Here is an 18,582-nt window from a genome sequence, read left to right as displayed (position 1 = left end):
CGAAAGGGTATGATAAAATTCCAGATAAACTGGCCAGTAATTGCACTATTTGACAATGAATTTAAATTATACATTGACGTACAAGTCTTTAGAATAAACCCATGTTAAACCACAGACCTTGGGGAATAATATTTTTTTCTAATCGACATAAATTTATCAAACCAATATTTAACAACTAATAAATTATATGTGGGACTGTCACTTAAGTGATTTCTATATCCAGAGACACCGGAACGACACTTATAAAGGTGAAGATAACGAACAGTGATCAATCTCACAACTCTTATAAGCAATACAAAATAGATAGTTGGGGAAACACGGACCCCTGGACACACCAGAGGTGGGATAAGGTGCCTAGGAGGAATAAACATCCCCTGTCAACCGGTCACACCCTCCGTGAGCCCTATATCCTGATCAGGGAAACGGAGTTATCCGTAATCAAAATCAGTGTGCCAAGAACGGACTAACAATCGGTATGAAACACTTCAGAAAACATCTGACCCAATGATAGGTTGTATTGACGAACTAGATCCCTATAACGACCATAGAATTTGCGAAATGTTGACTTCAGTTGAGACAAATAAACCAGACAACTTACAAAGACTAGACAAACACAATAACAAAAGTGATGCAGTCTCAGATTATACGTCTGCCAGGCTTGAGCATCCGCAGGAAGAGAGATAAACTTGCACGTGCAGTCTCAGAGGATTCCACGCCCGACTGGAAATCCTAGAATTTAACACCGAAAATTTTGAGGAGAAATATCCCAATTCCAATAAGTTTAACCTACAGCACTGTAGCTAACAACATATACATATGTATACAATCTCACAAATAAATGAATGAATTATACCTATGATTTACAGTGTAATAAACTTTACTCTATAAAATCATAGCACTTTACAGTCCAAACTGAAGTTCACGACACAGAAAGTCACGGTGGCACAGTACATTCACAAACAGGAAAGTAACAGGACAGGTACATGTATCATCGTGGACAGAAGCATCAGGACAAACATCACAGGGGACATCAACACTTTCAGGAGTGCAGATGGAACGCTACACAAGGAAATGCCCCCACCTACCAATGACGGGAGTATTCTAGACTCCGTTATACTATCCCGCATTTTGGGGCCCTGTAAGTATGGATGAGTTTAAACCCCCACATACATGTAATAACTCACTTCTTTTCTTTTGTACCCCCATGTGATGACTGGGTTGTACCTGGTTTACTTGAACCTGCGCCACACATCCATCACTCAGGGACCAATGGGAACACGCGAAATTACTTGCAGATAACCCAATATATTCATTACCTTGGAGTTTGCTAGGAGGAAGTCTCTCAGTCAGAGAGGGAACTCTATAACCAGAACAAACCGAACAGAGATGCAATCCCCGCATCTGCGTGGACATCTCCATTAAATCCAGACACCATGGTACCCTTATCAGGTGCCTTGTGGACAATCTTCCCCAGGGAACTGATAGGGAACTGCTTCAACCATGACTGGGGAGAATCTGTAATGATCAGACTGCGCCCCTTGGTAACAGTATTCAACGCTATCACTGAAGCTTGCAGGTTTTTAATTTCATGTGGTATGCTCACACAGATCAACCCCCAGCGCATGCATAGATATCTGCCTGTAACAACCCAGACTCGCCAACACTAGAACGCATCATCACCCTCTGCATCTGAGACATGACCATTCACTGGATGCCAAACCTCCATATCCAACTGTCCATCACTACTGGTCTGACCATTCAAACTGGACTGAGCCGAGATGCCCATCACACAAAGCAGAGTTTAAGACCGAGCCTCAACCAGACACACCGACTCGACCTATCTTGACATCAGTGAGAAGACCACTGTCATCATCCCAACCTTCAGACACTGTGGGATGATCAACATTTAAAGCGCAGAACACCTCAACAGTCACGTCAACAGCAAAACCCAGATATTACCCGGAATTATCCTGAGAAAATGTAACACTATGGCAACCGACAATATCCCTGGTTTCCTCCAGCCAACCACCCTAGTAACTAACACCTGTCTCAGTGCTCTCCGTCCAAACACACTTCTCACCTGTGCCTAGTAGCACCCAGGTCTGTGTCGATCCAGTGTCCCTAACCCTTAAATCATTCTGGGTCCTCTGAACACCCACACTTGTCGACCACAAACCTCCCCTGCTTACCCCCGACAAACAACTACACTGTGTCACGGGCATCTCAACTTCATGACAAACACTAATAATTGCCGACCCTGCTGCTTCGGAGCTACCTAAGGGTTTACGAAGCACTTGCCCCGACTTATTTGGAGCCCCCATCCGTAGCGACGCACCAACAGACACGCAGTGATTAAGCAACTCGGAACCATCCCTACAGCCTTCTGCATTGATATACCTGTTGAGATCGCGATCTTGACCTGATGTGATTTCTCATCACTTGTCTGACTGATGAGCTACCAAAATACACCCCTGACTGCATTACCCATATGCCCCACGGGTACATCACTCGTCTGAAACATTAACAAATGTGACACAACAACACCTGGCTGATCCTGAGATATGTACTGGTGACATGAGGATCCGGAGGAACTTCGCTTGTACGGATAGGCACATGCTGGGAGGATTGAGGGTGGTCGCGAGTGCCACTATCCCCTCCACTAATTGTAGGGCTAATGTAATAGGTGTTCCCCAAGGTACCACCCCTTTACTGCTGATGGTTCTAGGGATTTACGCTGGGACAGCTAACCTTCTCGTCCAACATAACTGGCAGCGTTGACTCAGGTCAATTCTCAACTTGACCTACAAGCAAGCTATCCCAACTTGGACTTATAGATAAGACCTCCAAATCACTCCTGGGTAGAGGCCCTGGGGAAGAGGTACCTATATTCCCAGGACACCACGCTATCTGCTTACCCATATTCTCAGCTATTCGCAACAGATAATCGATCAGCTCTAGTCGGGCCTCCACCCTTGCAAATCTCTCCCCCAGCGATAGTCTGTTTATCCCGGTCTCTGACCCTGGTCCGAAGCCACCTTAGTATTAATCCTTTCACGCTGGTCATCCTGGCCCATTTCAATCCCCCCTGGGGCCCCGCATTCCATCCTTGGGTGCCCGTCAAGTAACAACACATGACCTCATCCCCTGGAATACCCATGTCGTTTGGCAACCCCACCTCCCCATCTGGGTACCCGCCAAGCTCCCCTGTCTAACTACCTAACCGTCTATGATACCCCCGTCACTTAACCATCTGAGACTACATCGGCCAGAGTACCACGCCATTAGAACCAACACAAAATCTGAAAATCACATTCACACGAGAAAAAAACAAACAAGCAAGTGATTCTAAATTAATTAAAGAAATATTTCAAAATGACTCCCACTTGTGACCACGCGGCCCCCGCTATGATCCGCGGCGCATGAGGGTAAACTATCCTACAGGCGATGTCAATAGCTATTTCTATCAACCAGAGGCACCAGAAAAACACTTGTTAAGACATATATCAATATTCAAATCAGACAAATTACAAAACTAGACGAACACAATAAGAGGCCCATGGGCCACATCGATCACCTGAGTTACCTTGGCCCATATCTAAAGATTTTTCTTATAAATTCGCATGTAAAACTTTAACCCCTATTGTGGCCCCAACCTACCCTGGGACATGATTTTTACAAAATTTTCCTACATACTTGTATGTAAAACTTTCATCCCTTATAGTAGTCTCATCTTTCCCCTGGGGTATAATTTGAACAAACTTTAATCTGCACTATGTCAGAAAGTTTTCATGTTAATGTAAACCTTTCTGGCCCAGTGATTTTTCAGAAGACGATTTTTATAGAATTTCCGTAAAGGTTTGTATGTAAAATTTGGATCCCCTATTATGGTTTCATCCTACCCCTGGGGGCGATGATTTCAGAAACTTGAATCTGCAATCTGTCAGGAAGCATACATGTAAATATAAACTTTTCTGACCCAGTGGTTCTTCGTAAGATTGTTAAAGATTTCCCCTTGTATTTGTAAAATGTCGATCCCCTATTGTGGCCCCATCCTACCCCCAGGGCCATGATTGTCACAAACTTGAATTCGCACTCTGTTAGAAAGCTTTCATGTAAATTTGTAGATGTTACCTATATATTCTTATTTCAAACTTTGATCCCCTATTGTGGCCCCAACCTACCCCCGGGGGGTCCTGGTGTTGACAAACTTGAATCTGCACTATGTCAGGAAGTTTTCGTGTAAATGTCAGCTCTTCTGGCCCAGTGGTTCTTCATCAGAAGATTTTTAAATGATCCCAACCTGCTTTTACATTTTTGTGATTATCACCACTTTGAAGGGAGCATGGCCCGTCATTTCAACAAACCTGAATAACCTTCACCCAATGATGCTTTGTGCCAAGTTTATTTGAAATTGGGCCAGTGGATCTGAAGAGGAAGATTTTGAAACTTCTTAATATATTCTCATTATTTTGCAATTATTTCCCCTCGAAGGGCGTGGCCGTTCATTCGAACAAGCTTGAAAGCCCTTCACCCAATGATGCTTTTTTGTGAAGTTTGGTTGAAATTGGCCCAGTGCTTCTGGAAAAAAAGTCGCAAATGTGGGAATTTACAGACAGACAGACGGATAGCGGGTTGCATGCGCAGTCTCAAAGGACTCCGAACCCGACCATAAATCCTAAAATCCACCCCCTAAAATTACTAAACCGTAATAGGAGTTGCTCTTCTCTGTGATATTTGTCTCTGTTCTTACAATCGCTGAATGTTTCTACTAATATGTAACAGGTGTGCATGCTCCATTCCCCAAGTGCTTAAACTATCCCTATTGCACTGATTCCACCACGTACGATTTCTGATGAAGTATCAAACCCGAAACGTACGATTACAAATAAGCAATAAATTTTCGTCAGAAAATTTGTGATGCACTGGAGCGCTGAAAACAAATGACCGTTTTTTCAATGATAATCGAACTCATGTTTACCCAACTCTCTATTTTGTAATCCTTATAGGAGTTGTTTTTTGTTTGCTTGTTTTATGTCTTGTAGAGAATTTTTCACCCATATTAAGACGTCAACAGCTGTAAGTGAAGTACCACATATTTAGAACTATGCTTAGCATTCAGGGCCGTAGCAGTGAGTTTCTTTTAAATAGCGTGCCAACACCTGCCGCAGAGCGTGACCTCCGTTTTAAGGTCATATCCGAAAGACCCGTGATTCTCACTTCTAAATGGTGTTTCCTGGGGGGTTCGTGTTTGTCCAAAGTATCTATTTTGTATTGCTTATAGGAGTTATGAGATTGATTATTGTTCGTTATCTTCACCTTTCTTCTAAATACCGAGCGTTTGGCAAAGGAGCAATCACTATGTTTATATCTTAGGTTTGACCCGGCCATGAAACGCGCGGGGCTCGAACTCGCGACCTCCCAGTTACGAAGCGAACGCTCTACCACTGAGCTACTACGCCCGGTCAAAGTTACGAGATTGGTCACTACTCGTTATCTTGACCTTTCATTCATATCTTATGCTCAGTCATCCAAAAAGTTACTTTGTTGAATATATCAAAGTTTCATTTGATTCGGATTTAAACGTTCTGAGTTATCATCCAGAAACCAAATTTTTCTGAAATTTTCATTCTATTTTCGGTCACTGTGATTTTGACCTTTGACCATTTTTCTTCAAAATTCATAGGGGTTTCATTTGATTAGATTGTAAACTTTTTGAGTTATCAACCGGAAACCAATTGTTGGCGCCCAACCGCCCGCCCGCATCACCAAACCAATAACCGAGTTCAACTTCGTTGCAACTCGGCTAAAAAACTATTTCCTATCAAGTGACATTGAATTTTTCAAAGAAATTATATTTTAATGAAAGAAATGTTCTGAAACTGATGTACGTTGGATTGCGTACAGATACATTACTGATTTTTAAACCTTTTCAAACAAAACAAAACTCAGACAGCGTTCTTTTTCAATTTTTCATATCGATGTAAATAGCATATTCATTAGATATAAGAAAAAGTTTAAACTTTTTGCATCATGAAAAAGGGATATGATAAATAATCCAGATTAAAGACTAAAAATCAGCATTTGGACGCGCGGTTTGCAACAGATATGTTACCGCCTATCCAGCTTCAGAAGAAGAGTACAACAAAATTGATTAGATGAAGTTGTTTGATTATGCAGGTATACATGTATGTATTTTACACTGAGTCTATTCTATATGATGGATAATGAATGAATCTTTAAAAGAAAAACATGATTAATCAACAGATACATTACCATCGTTCTTTTCATGGCTGTAATACGGATATTTAGAGTTTATTTTCATTCTGAACTTCAACTTAATTACAGTATGTTGTATCCGGTTCAACAAATGATGATGTAAACATGATTTTAAAACTTTTTTTTTATTGTTTGATTTTTAATTTGACCTTTACATTATATACATATATGTAATTTAACTACACAATAATATCATCAATATTCATATGCAAAAGACATTTTCATAAATATAAAGAAGGAGAGAGAAAGAAAGAAAGAAAACATATAAAACAAAGGGGGCATGGAACACAATCTTAGGTTAAAAAAAAACCCCAACTCTTTAATACAATCATAATTTATCATAAATATTTTGCCAGTATCTCTCAAACTCCCTATACCTGCAGTTTTTCAACAACAAAAGTTTTTCAAATGTAATTCTGTCAATGAGGATTTGTTTTGGACGCATCTATACTTAATTTGCTTATACTTGAGAATTTACTAATATAAATATATTGCTTTATTATCAGAATTATCAAATTTTCCACCTTGTGCACATTCTTATTAACAAATTTTCCAAAAAGAATTGCTTGTCTATCAAAACTAATATGCCTGTCCAGTTTTTCGCAAAGCCATTCTTCAATTCCGTACCAGATATCTTTCACACATGGACATTCTACAAATATGTGATCAATAGTTTCAAAATCCTTCTTGCAAAATGTGCATATTGGGGAATCAACAATTCTAAGTTTATGTAAATAATAGTTGCATGGAAATATTCTGTGTAAGATTTGAAACTGTAACCATTGCAATTTAGATTCTTGAGTTGTTTTAAAAGGAAGTTCAAATATATTTTTCCATTCTAGCTCTGAAAAACTTTCTTCTGTTTCTTCCCATTTTGATATAGATTTAATTTTGGTTGCTTTATGGCTTATCAATTGCTTATACATATCTTTACAACCTTTTTTATCTTTGAAATATATTGAAATAGTAGAGGGAATGATAGGCAGAAGTGGTTTTGTAGTTCGTGTATTGTCTTGTATAAGAACTTGTCTTTGTTGGATTGCTTTCTTTAGTCCTGTATATTCTACAAAATTCCCTAAATCATGCAGACTTTTAAACAATACTGATCTTCCACCAATAGTAATATTTGGATTATAACAAATATGTTCACAATAAAAATTTGGGTTGATTTTATCTTTTGCAGAATTTATATTTGACCAGCTCTGAAACACATCTATCCAAAAACTGTTGGTTATTTTTACCCTTAAATTATTGATAAAATCTATTCCAAATACCCATATCTTTTCTATACAAGTCATTAGTTCTGCCCCCATTAGTTTTGTCCATTTTGCATTTGAATGAAGAATACTTCGAATCCATGTTGCTTAAAGAGTAGTGATAAATTCTTTATAGTCAACCATTTTAATACCCCCATTAGCATATTCTTGAATTATGACATTTTTCTTTACTTTATGAGTTTTGTTATTCCAAGGAAAGTTATATAAATCACTTTCAAAAGCACAAATGATTTCATCTTTAGGATTTGGAATTGTAAGTATCAAATGATTTAATTTTGGTATCAGTAATGTTTTTATTACTGTTAACATTCCTAAAGGAGTAAGACTTCTATTATTCCACTGCATCATAACTTTATTTATTTCCTTCAGTTTAGTCTTATAATTCAGTTCTACCATTTCTTGTAAATTGATACTAAATTTTATTCCTAATAAATCAAATGTTTTATTGTTCCAATCAAATTTCCACCTTGTATGATGGAAAACGTCCTTTGAAATTTTTTTGTTACCTATCCAAATCATTTTTGTCTTTGAAAATTTTATCTTTAGACCTGAAATTATTGCAAAGTAATCTAGGACTCTAATAATGCCATCAATGGAAGTGGGAGACCCATCTAAAATAAGTGAGGTGTCATCTGCATATTGAGATATTTTATATTCTTCCCCATCAATAGTAATGCCTTTGATATCTTTGTTTTTGCGTATTAGAATACCAAGTATTTCAGCACATAGAAGAAATAAGTAAGGAGATATAGGATCGCCCTGCCTACAGCCCCGTTCTGGTCTGAAGTATTGTGACACAATTCCATTTTGAATGACACATGACTTTATTTGATTGTAAAATAATTTTATCCAGTTTTGAATAGAAATACCAAAATTAAAAAAACATAATGTTTCTTGAATAAATTTCCAGGAGACAGTATTGAAAGCCTTTTCAAAATCGATAAGCATCAGAAGCCCCGGTGTTTGTTTGGATTCTGTATAATGCATGATATCATAAATTAATCTTATATTCTCACCAATATATCTACCTTTAATAAATCCAGTTTGATCTGTATGTATTAATTTATCTAGGAAATTTTTTATTCTTTCTGCAATACACCCTGACGCTAGTTTATAAACAACATTCAAAAGAGAGATGGGTCTCCAATTTTTTAGAAACTGTTTCGGTTTTCCGGCTTTCGGAATACAGGTGATCACCCCTAACTTGTTACATTCAGAAAAAATGTGCCTCTCAAAGGAGTTATTTATTGCTCGAGTAACAAAAGAACTGATATCTTTTCAGAAAAATTAAAAAAATTCACATGTGAATCCATCAGGGCCTGGGGTTTTATCATTTTTCATTTTTATAAGAAAGTTAAGCACCTCTTTCTCAGTTAACATACCTTCTATGCTTTGTGTTTCATCATAAGTCAGTTTAGGAATATCATTATATTTATTAAGATTATTTGAGAAGTTATCGCTTTCTAAAACAACTGTTTTTTTATAGAGGGTTTCATAAAAATCTTTTAGTTCCTCAAGAATTTTCTCCTGTTTACAAATAATTGATCCATTCTCTTTCTCTATTCTAGGTATTTTTTTTACAAATATAATTTCTAGATTCTAAGGAACAGAAATATTTAGTAGGCTTCATCGATCCACTTTACTCGAGCTCTAACAGCTTGTCCTTTCATCCTAGATTTACGCATACTTTCTAGCTCTTTTTGTTTTTCTATCAAAATATCTGACACATTGTCATTTAAATTCTGTTCCAGATCTTGGATTTCTTTTTTGAGCTCATCTTCCATTTTTGTCATTCTTTTTTTCTTGTATGTTGAGTAGGAGATAGTCTTACCCCTAATTTCTGTTAGTAAAATATCTAAAAACAGCTGATCACAAATTGTAAAACATAGGGATGCATTATCTATAAATCTAATATTTTCAGTATTGTAAACTGGGCAAGCATATTGAGTTTTCACTTCATTCATTTTTTCTTTAATTAAATTGACATATTCTTTATCAGTAAGTAGAGAATTGTTAAATTTCCAAAATCCGGAACCTTTAATAAAATTATTAATTTTCAAACTCAACAGAACTGGGGAATGGTCAGATCGATAACTATTTTCATATTCAACACACATAGCTGAAGATAATAAAGATTCTGATACAAGGGAAAAGTCTAACCTATCTTGTTTAGTGGGCGATTTTTTCCTCCATGAAAAGCGTTTTTTCTGTGGGTACATTTCACGAAAAACATCTTTTAAATTTAGAGTATCCATTAGATGAAAAATTAGATGAAAAACTTCTATTCTTGCTTTAGGGTTATTTATATTTTTATAATCCATAGAGTCTAGTTCTTTATCCATAATCAAATTAAAATCCCCTGCCAATAATAATATGGTGTTCAACATAAATTTCCATAATTTTTGACAATACACTTGAGTAAAAACTTGGTGAATCCGAGTTTGAACATAAATATTCACCAGTATAAATTTGTGCTCTTCAATTGTACAATCCAAAATTACATAATTACCACCCTCATCATATAATTCATTTAAAATACAGAATTCAAAATTATTATTAAATAGTATGGCTACTCCCCTGGAGTTTGATTTAAAAGAGCTGAAATAGGCTTTATAACCCCACTGTGTTTGAATAAACTTTTCATCATTGGGAGTAAAGTGTGTATCTTGCAGGAAGTAAACATTAAAATTCTTTTTTTTTTTCAAATAGTTGAAAATATCACGCCTTTTACTAATATATCCAAGACCCTGGCACTTAATTGTATTCACCTTCATCTGACTACCTTTATGATTTTAAAACTTTATATCTCAGCAGACCATAAATTTACTCATATATGATGGTAAATATAGAAGAAAAAATCATGAATTTTCTGAAAATTTATCTTTGTAAAAACAATCAATATGAAAAATTTTGCTTTTTATCTTTATTATGAATATTGTTATAAAGAATTAAGATGGTAGACTGTCATTTGGTACGTTGCAAGCATCTATTATTGATGGTATCGCATATGTTCGTAGTGGTTACGTATCTGTTTAGATATTTGAATTTAACTTCTCGTTGGACTTGATTATTCCTCTACATTATTTGTTGTTTTTAATAATTACTATTCATTTCTAACGCATAGGGGGAAAATGCACTTGAAATTGAATGATTCACTCGAACTTTTCAGAATATTAAGAAATGGGAAAAACACTGGCAGATATCCAGAAGGCGTACCAGGAAAGAAAGAAGCTTAATATGATCCATCATTTCTTGAGAATGAAAGGAAAAGGGGCAGGGAAAGTAGGGTTCCTACTCAACTTTTGACGGAGTGGAAAATGATAGCTCGTCGGGAAAAAACCCCCAAATGTACTGTTTTTAAAAATACAGACAGAAAAACATGATATTGTTACGATACTGACTTTTCTCCTCTTTGTTCGTTAATTTTTATTTGTGTTCAGGTTCATGTTATTATTCATGATTGAAAATATGTAAATAAACTCTCATTTCAATGGTTATGTGAACTCTTCTGTCATTTATTTAATGTTAGATGGGATATATCGTTCAAATAAGTAGATTACTTTTTAGAATCAAGATACAATGTACACTATATTTGATATCGAAATAAATGAGTGGAAAAAATAAAATAAAAGCAAATTCAAACTTTGCTCATCGATTTATGTAAGAAATAATGCATTATTTGAATTTAAAGTACACAAGATCTCCTTCCTCTTATTCTATATCCTTCTGAAATATATACGTTACTGTTACACACTTATTTATAATGGGTAATTGAAAAGTAAGTGGCCAAATATCTGTCCCATTCAAATGTTATACTGACAGTGTACTGTCTACAACATGATTTGAAATACATTTTAGGTTTCTGGAGGTCACTTATTTTGAACTATCGTAATTGGAATATGATGAACCAAGAACAAATAGTTTGCCAATTTTCTCTTCGTATTTGATATTTGTATTTTCAGGTAATATAATGCTTTGGTATTGACATGCATACAGTATGTAAGCAAATCTATATTTATGCAAATCCCTCAAAAAATTATAACTTTTCCATTGGCCTTAATAGATATCGAATGTCTGAACAGATTAAAATCCCACCCCAATCAATTTTCTGTTCTTTTTATTGTCTGGACTTGGTTATTTGACATAACATATCTCAGCAAAGAATAGTAGTAAAAAATAAATCCCATTCATACCGAAATGATCTCAAGATATTCATTTTTTGAAGAAAAAAATACGAAAGAACTCTGTAGCCTAAACTTTATTTTTCATTATTTTCCAAATGGAAATTTACACTTTAATGAAGAATGCACCAGCTACGATTTACTCCGTTTTCTGATTAAGATATTGAACCCATGGTGAATAGGGGGAGTTTGAACACTTGATAGGCACTTGCCCTATTTCTGGCGTAACCAGGGATCCGTACGTGTATGCCCTATTGTCAATTCTGTGTACTCCATATATAGGATTTGTGAGATTGATCACCCTTCACTATCTTTTTTTTTTTCATTATTTACGCAGTTACCCATCACAATCTAAAGGACTAAGACCATGTTTAGCTATATCGGCCCTGTGGTGTGTTAAAAAATAAAGCAGAATGAATTGAAATAAAATTGTTATCATTTGATAATATAATCTTTATACCATCGCGACGTGCCAAGATTTCCCCGCCAAAACGTCAGCTTGTGGAATTCTATACAAGACAAAACCGGTATCGGTCTGTTTTTCTGCAGAAATCTCCACCTTTTTCAAATTTAGTCATATAATTCACATAAAACACGTCCTTCGATCCAGAAACTGACTGTAGTCTATCAAAATCTATCAATACAAATAAATTTTGCACGAACGATTGTTTGGATCGAAAGGTGTGCTGTTGATGAATATCAACTTTGAATTAAATCGAGAGCAATCCGGAATTATTTATTTTTGTGAGAGTTGTGGATATTTTATTAATTATGTTGCTTTGAAAAATTAAAACAATATACTTATGTGGAGTCTACATCATTTCCATGCAGAATACACCCCTATGTGGTGTTTATCACAAGTTTGTGCAGGAATTCTAAAAGCTATAGAATTTTAATGCGTAAACAAACGACAAATTGGACCTTCAATGCTATAGAAAGTTTTTATTTAGACGACACCAACAGAATTACTAAGATCAAAATGAAAAGAATTTATAGAACATGCATTGATATAACTAAAACTATTGCCGACATATGGAAAGTATAACGTTAACTAGGGCAAGTAAATATATCAAGGATTTTTGAGCGAATGACGTCATAGGCATCGTGGTTGAGTGGTAGAGAGCCCGTCCTTCAATCGGGAGATCCGGGTTCAATTTCTACCCGTGTCACTTTTTTTTTTCAATCACAATGTTACCTACATTTTTCTTGGCGTTATTGAAAAATTAATTTCTTTCAAGACACTGAAGATGAAATTATACCTGAATACAAATAAAAATCAATAGGCCTATGCAATCACAGAACACCAAGAAAATATGCAAGGATTACAGATTACATTTTTAAAAATTCATTGAAAAAAACCAAACCAAAATACTTTATTTTTGGACTTGATTTTATTTCAAAGTATGAACCAGCAAAAGATAATGGAAAGGAAAGTTTTTCCAATGCATCTAATGTACAGAAGAAAAGTCAGAAAAAATGTGAATCCATTAGCTATTCGTCATTTCCTGCAGAGTAAGAACTTTCTTCTTGAAACCACCACATGATATATTGTGTAGCAAATGTAGACATGTGTGTCAGTAAACTCACATCCAACAAAATTGTCACACTCAATCTCGGCCACTTCCTGAGACAAAGTATCTACAGACAATTTCAATACCTCTCGACAGAACCAGGCCTGGGGTAATGGTAATTAAATGACAGCCACTTTCAATGTAATGGAGGTGTAATGGACCATTTTTGCATTACAAGTAATGGTAATGTAATGCATACTGTACTGCACATTATTTTCCATTACATTTACACTACTTCAAATATTTGATGATATTTTGAAGATTTAGAATAATTCATTATATTAGTAATTGACTGAAGCATTTGAAACATTGATGACAATCAAATGCAATGAATAACTTAATAGATATGTTTCCTAACATTGCTGAATATTTTGTGTACTTATGTTAATGTATAATTAAAAATCATAATACAGAAATAATTTTTCTGCCATTTCTTTAATATCTGACAGTATGTTATGTAAATGTGTAATGTAAATTTACTCTCAAGTAATGTAATACATTATATTTCAAAATAGGAGTAATGGTAATGTGAAATTTTCTAGGTAATGTAAGGCGTTACATTGCTATGTAATTGACCTCAAGCCTAGATAGAACACCTTCTCATGCATATATGCAAGTGCCTTGGACCCAAACTTGTCATTTCCTCTTTTGCAAGATTTTCAGCATTTTTTCATAGAGATCATAATTCCAACTGCAAGGTGTCCAAGATGATGAATTCAGACCTGACCAGTGTTTTTGACAATTTGTTAACTTTTGACTCTACAATTTTCATCAGGACAACCATTCTTGAACTCATTCAAAAAGTACATTATGACATTCATAATTCAACATGCAGATTTTCATTTGAATCATCAAATATGAATTCTTCCAATTAATACCCCCCCCCCCCAAAACCACTTTAAAAACCTCCACAGGTATATTTCAAATGACATAGAACCATGGTATCAGGAATTTAGGATGTCTCTGGAAATGCCATTTCTTCCAAGCAATATAGTCTTGTTTGGATCCAGTTTTTCCAGTTCTTATATAACTGCCTGATACTGTACAATGTAGGTGTCAATCTGGTCCCCCTATTGTGGGAATCTGTTTCCACATAACTGTTGTATAATCTGGTGCCTTGCTATTAACAGGCACAACAAGGAAGCTATTCCTGCAGTGATGTCCAACACTTATCCACATGTGTCACTGATGCCACTATCATTGATGAATCTGATGGCAGTGATAATAGCATTATTGAGGAGTAGGAATATGGATTCTTGTCAATCTGATTCATGTCACCCTTGCCATCAATTTTTGCTGTACATATTATATCATCCTGAAATTCAAATTACTCCAGTATTATATCATTATCAAAACTATATCATAAATGAAAGGTGAAGATAACAAACAGTGATCAATCTCATAACTCCTACAAGCAATACAAAATAGATAGTTGGGCAAACACGGACCCCTGTATTATAATATTCATATAAAAGTTGTACTTTCATGCCCTCATGTATTTTCATTGATACAGAATTCAGAAAAATTACATTTATGTATTCGGTGGGAGATTGACATGTCTCCAACTAAACAATAGAGGACAGTTTAGCTACATGTACATTTCTGCATAAATAATTATATACACAAACATTTCATTTGAATTTGATTCCCCATCTAATAATTTTTGTTGTAGCTAATGTTGATATATTATCTTACTTCACAATTGTCAGCAAATTCACAAAATATGTTTATCTTTCATACTCTTTCTTGTGGTAGATGTATGGAAAAATTTAATATTCAATAATATAAAGGAGATAAGCTAACAAAAAATTATATGCTTAAATCATGGTAGTACCCATGAAATTCAACATTCTCTGAGTGATTCTATATCTAATCCCAATGCAGGCATGTAAGTTGTAAGTGTAATTGTTGAAATTAAGTTTGACATGTTTACAATTTATCTTGAAATAAGGCATATTTAAATTATAAAACCAAACTGTTCTTATGATTTTCCTGGCTTAATGGTGCTTTTAAGTATTTAAAAATTATCGAATGTAAAAATCATTCCGACTTTTCTAATCCATGCTTCCGCATAAGACCAAAAAGTATATATATATAATTATGTTAATTGGTTTCCACTTTCCCGACCTACCCTAATTAAACATTTCTGTTGACCCTAACACATTTTTTTCTATTCTCACAGATTTTGCAAATGTCATCACTACAACAAGAATATATTTATTGACTTATGAAGTTATTTATTATGCACTACTACCAGACAGATTCCAAAACACAGAAACAGTTTTTGTTTACAGTAAATTGAAGAAATGTATCGATTCATCATACGACTTTTATTTGATTACTAAATAATCACTACGTTAAGTTTAAACATAGTAGAATACTAGAATACCAAATCATTCTACAATTATTCAACCTATAACCCCCCACAGGCCTACATGTTACCCCAGAGACATATACCATTATGGAAATATACATCTATATACAATTATATGTCTCTTTAACCTATACAAATACTTTTTAGACCATACAATGATACATGGAAAGTTCAAAGTGTAAAGTGAGTCAAACATCATGTAAGAAAATTCAAATAGACCCGAGAAGGTCATGCACTCGGAATTCAAAATGGCATGATCGTGAAACAGCTGATTTTTCTGATCAGCTAATATACATACGATTTTAAATCTTAACAATATGTAATTATGATAGATAAACAATAAATATATGTTGACAACAGTTAACAGATTTGTTGTGGGATTTCCAACAGCCCAATGCGTGAATATTATGAGTTTATGTCAACACACCACAGGCGTACCATACTATTCGTTCCATGCGACTTGTTTATTATATTTAAAGGCTTATTGGTACACCTATTTGGTTATACAGTTTAACGAGTAGAGGTGAAGTATATTCATATTTCTAAAACTTACGTTGAAATGCGATGAGTACATCCTCTGCAACTTCCACGAACAGCGCAAACAGGCTAACGGCGCGGCGTGTGAAAATGGCCGAATGAAGGATTGAAAAATATGGTGTGCCATTCGGGCTATAAGTAAAATAACCTTATTGCGTATTGGGAAAGAAAATTTCTTTTTCAAGATCTTATTATATATTAAACCACTCATTGCATAATTATGTTTTACAATACGTTACCACTTCTAATAATATATAGCGACGTTATATGACGCAATCTTAAAAAGTAGAGCAAATTATAGGATTTATACTAGTAATGTAAACCTAAAAATATTTTTCTTTCACCAACTCTACATATAAAAACCAATATATTATAGGAAAAGAACATGTTAGAGAATATTTTTAACAAAAAATTATTAACTTTGGACGTTAGGCCGAATTTTGATAACCATGGTCTTAGTCCTTTGAATGCAAATGTAGTGTTGGAAATACAAGGCGAGGAAACTGGTCATTTACACGTTTTAGTTTGAGTGCGGTCATGCTGTGCTATATAATATTTGACCTTTACATACCTCTGACAATGAAAGGAAAGAAGGCGAGTTACAAATCCCATTACACTCGTCTGTTGTATTCGCCAAACGACAGCGTACTTCATCTCCGTCGTAGTCCGTCACTTAAAAGAACATGAAATGAATTTGCTTTGTAGAGTCCATCTGAAGTAGGCCTACATGTTAAGAAATCATGAGTCATACTTTATAGAAGATCATTAATTGCGATACGTTTTCCTCCGTAAAATGATACATTTCTTTTAAATCTCATATATTTAATAAAACCAAATACCTGGTATTATAATTTCCTGATTACTGCAGGTAGGGAGTATGACTGATGACGCCATTGCAGAAACAGGAGACTGGTTAATTTTTCCGGTATCAGACCGAGTAGTAACGTTAACTGTCATCCGTAAGCTCCAAGAGCCTCCTCCGTTTACTAAACTAATCCAAGCTCCACTTGAATAGCTGTATGTTCACGAGAATTAGGATCATGTAATATAAAACGAAGGAAACTACAGAAATGTAGCCAAAATACAAAGTTATGAAATTAAGAAATTATTTATCTGAAAATTAGAAATTGAATAAAGTCTTGCCTTTCTAAGCAAGAAAAGGGATATCATGTTGAAATGAGTTCTCTGCACTGAAAATCTGGTATTTTACAAAAATGAATTTAAATGTGTTTTAATTGTGGAGGTCGACAGAGAGAAAAGACGGTGATAGCAGTGTTGATTGATTGATTGGTTATATATTGTATAACGTCCCGCTCGAGAATTTTTCTCCAATATGGGAAAGTCACCATTGGCGGTGAAGGGGTGCACAATTTAAGCCTATGCTTTGGGCTTACGGCCTTTAGGCAGGGAGGGATTTTTACCAGGCCACCTTTATGACACTGGATATGACACATGCAAGGTGAAGATAACGAACAGTGATCAATCTCATAACTCCTACAAGCAATACAAAATAGATAGTTGGGCAAACACGGACCCCTGGACACACCAGAGGTGGGATCAGGTGCCTAGGAGGAGTAAGCATCCCCTGTTGACCGGTCACACCCGCCGTGAGCCCCATATCCTGATCAGGTAAACGGAGTTATCCGCAGTCAAAATCAGTGTGGCAAGAACGGCTTAACAATCGGTATGAAACACGTCAGACAGCATTTGATCCAATGCGAGGTTGTATTGACGAACTAGATCGTTATAACGACCATAGAATTTGCGAAATGCTGACTTCAATTGAGACTTGAAATCCCTGTACCATCAACTTGTTTGTCAGTAGCTTACCTCGATTTAAAAACTGACTATACCCAGAACAATGTGAACGAACATTCTCAGTTTACTGGACACACCAACCTGAATCCAAGTGCAAGACCATTCAACCCACATTCCATGCAAGATACTAGCTGTTCACAGGAGTTTTTCTATCCTTTACCTCAGCCTAGATATTATACCCGTCGAGAACAGTCACCAGAACGACCTGCACCTGTTAACATGAATTTCTCTCAAAACAAAGTGACTTCAGACCGCACAAAGTTCCTGCTTAGAAAGGACTTGCTGTTTGCAAGACTTACAACCTTTTCTGAACAGACTGAAGTTTACTTGGCATGGAAAAGAACCTTCAAACAGGTAATGGATGAACTAAATATTGGTCCATCGGAGGAATTGGAACTACTAATGAAGTGGTTGGGACCTGTGTCTTCAAAATATGCACAAAGTCTAAAAAAATATCTAATGTCAATAGACCCATTCTTGGTGTAGCCCGTTTATGGGACAGGTTAGACCACAGGTACGGTTGTCCAGAGATGGTGGAGGTGGCTCTT

At 35.5% G+C, this 18,582-nt stretch overlaps 1 protein-coding gene and 1 long non-coding RNA gene across 8 annotated transcripts in view; both read right to left on the bottom strand.

The window, feature by feature from the left end:
* The window catches only part of LOC125645869 (neurogenic locus notch homolog protein 1-like), a 132,422-nt gene that overhangs the window by 77,270 nt on the left and 36,570 nt on the right, over positions 1–18,582 (bottom strand). For all 7 annotated transcript variants that reach the window (XR_008796238.1, XR_008796242.1, XR_008796241.1 and 4 more), the window contains exons 3-4: positions 17,056–17,231; positions 16,788–16,888 (exon numbers count right to left, since the gene is read on the bottom strand). Coding sequence is in view for 1 of the 7 variants with exons in the window: in XM_056141782.1 (XP_055997757.1) it covers positions 16,788–16,888; positions 17,056–17,231 (277 nt within the window). In the remaining 6 variants the exon portion in view is untranslated. The remainder of the gene's footprint in view (positions 1–16,787; positions 16,889–17,055; positions 17,232–18,582) is intronic.
* Positions 13,107–16,474, bottom strand: LOC130047186 (uncharacterized). Its single transcript, XR_008796244.1, has 2 exons — positions 16,233–16,474; positions 13,107–14,620 (listed from the first exon to the last, which is right to left on the bottom strand). It is a non-coding gene; the product is annotated as an uncharacterized LOC130047186 (long non-coding RNA).

Source organism: Ostrea edulis, chromosome 6, assembly GCF_947568905.1.
Source record: "Ostrea edulis chromosome 6, xbOstEdul1.1, whole genome shotgun sequence".
NCBI classification, from domain to species: Eukaryota; Metazoa; Mollusca; class Bivalvia; order Ostreida; family Ostreidae; genus Ostrea; species Ostrea edulis.
This window is presented reverse-complemented; position numbering and strand designations above follow the sequence as displayed.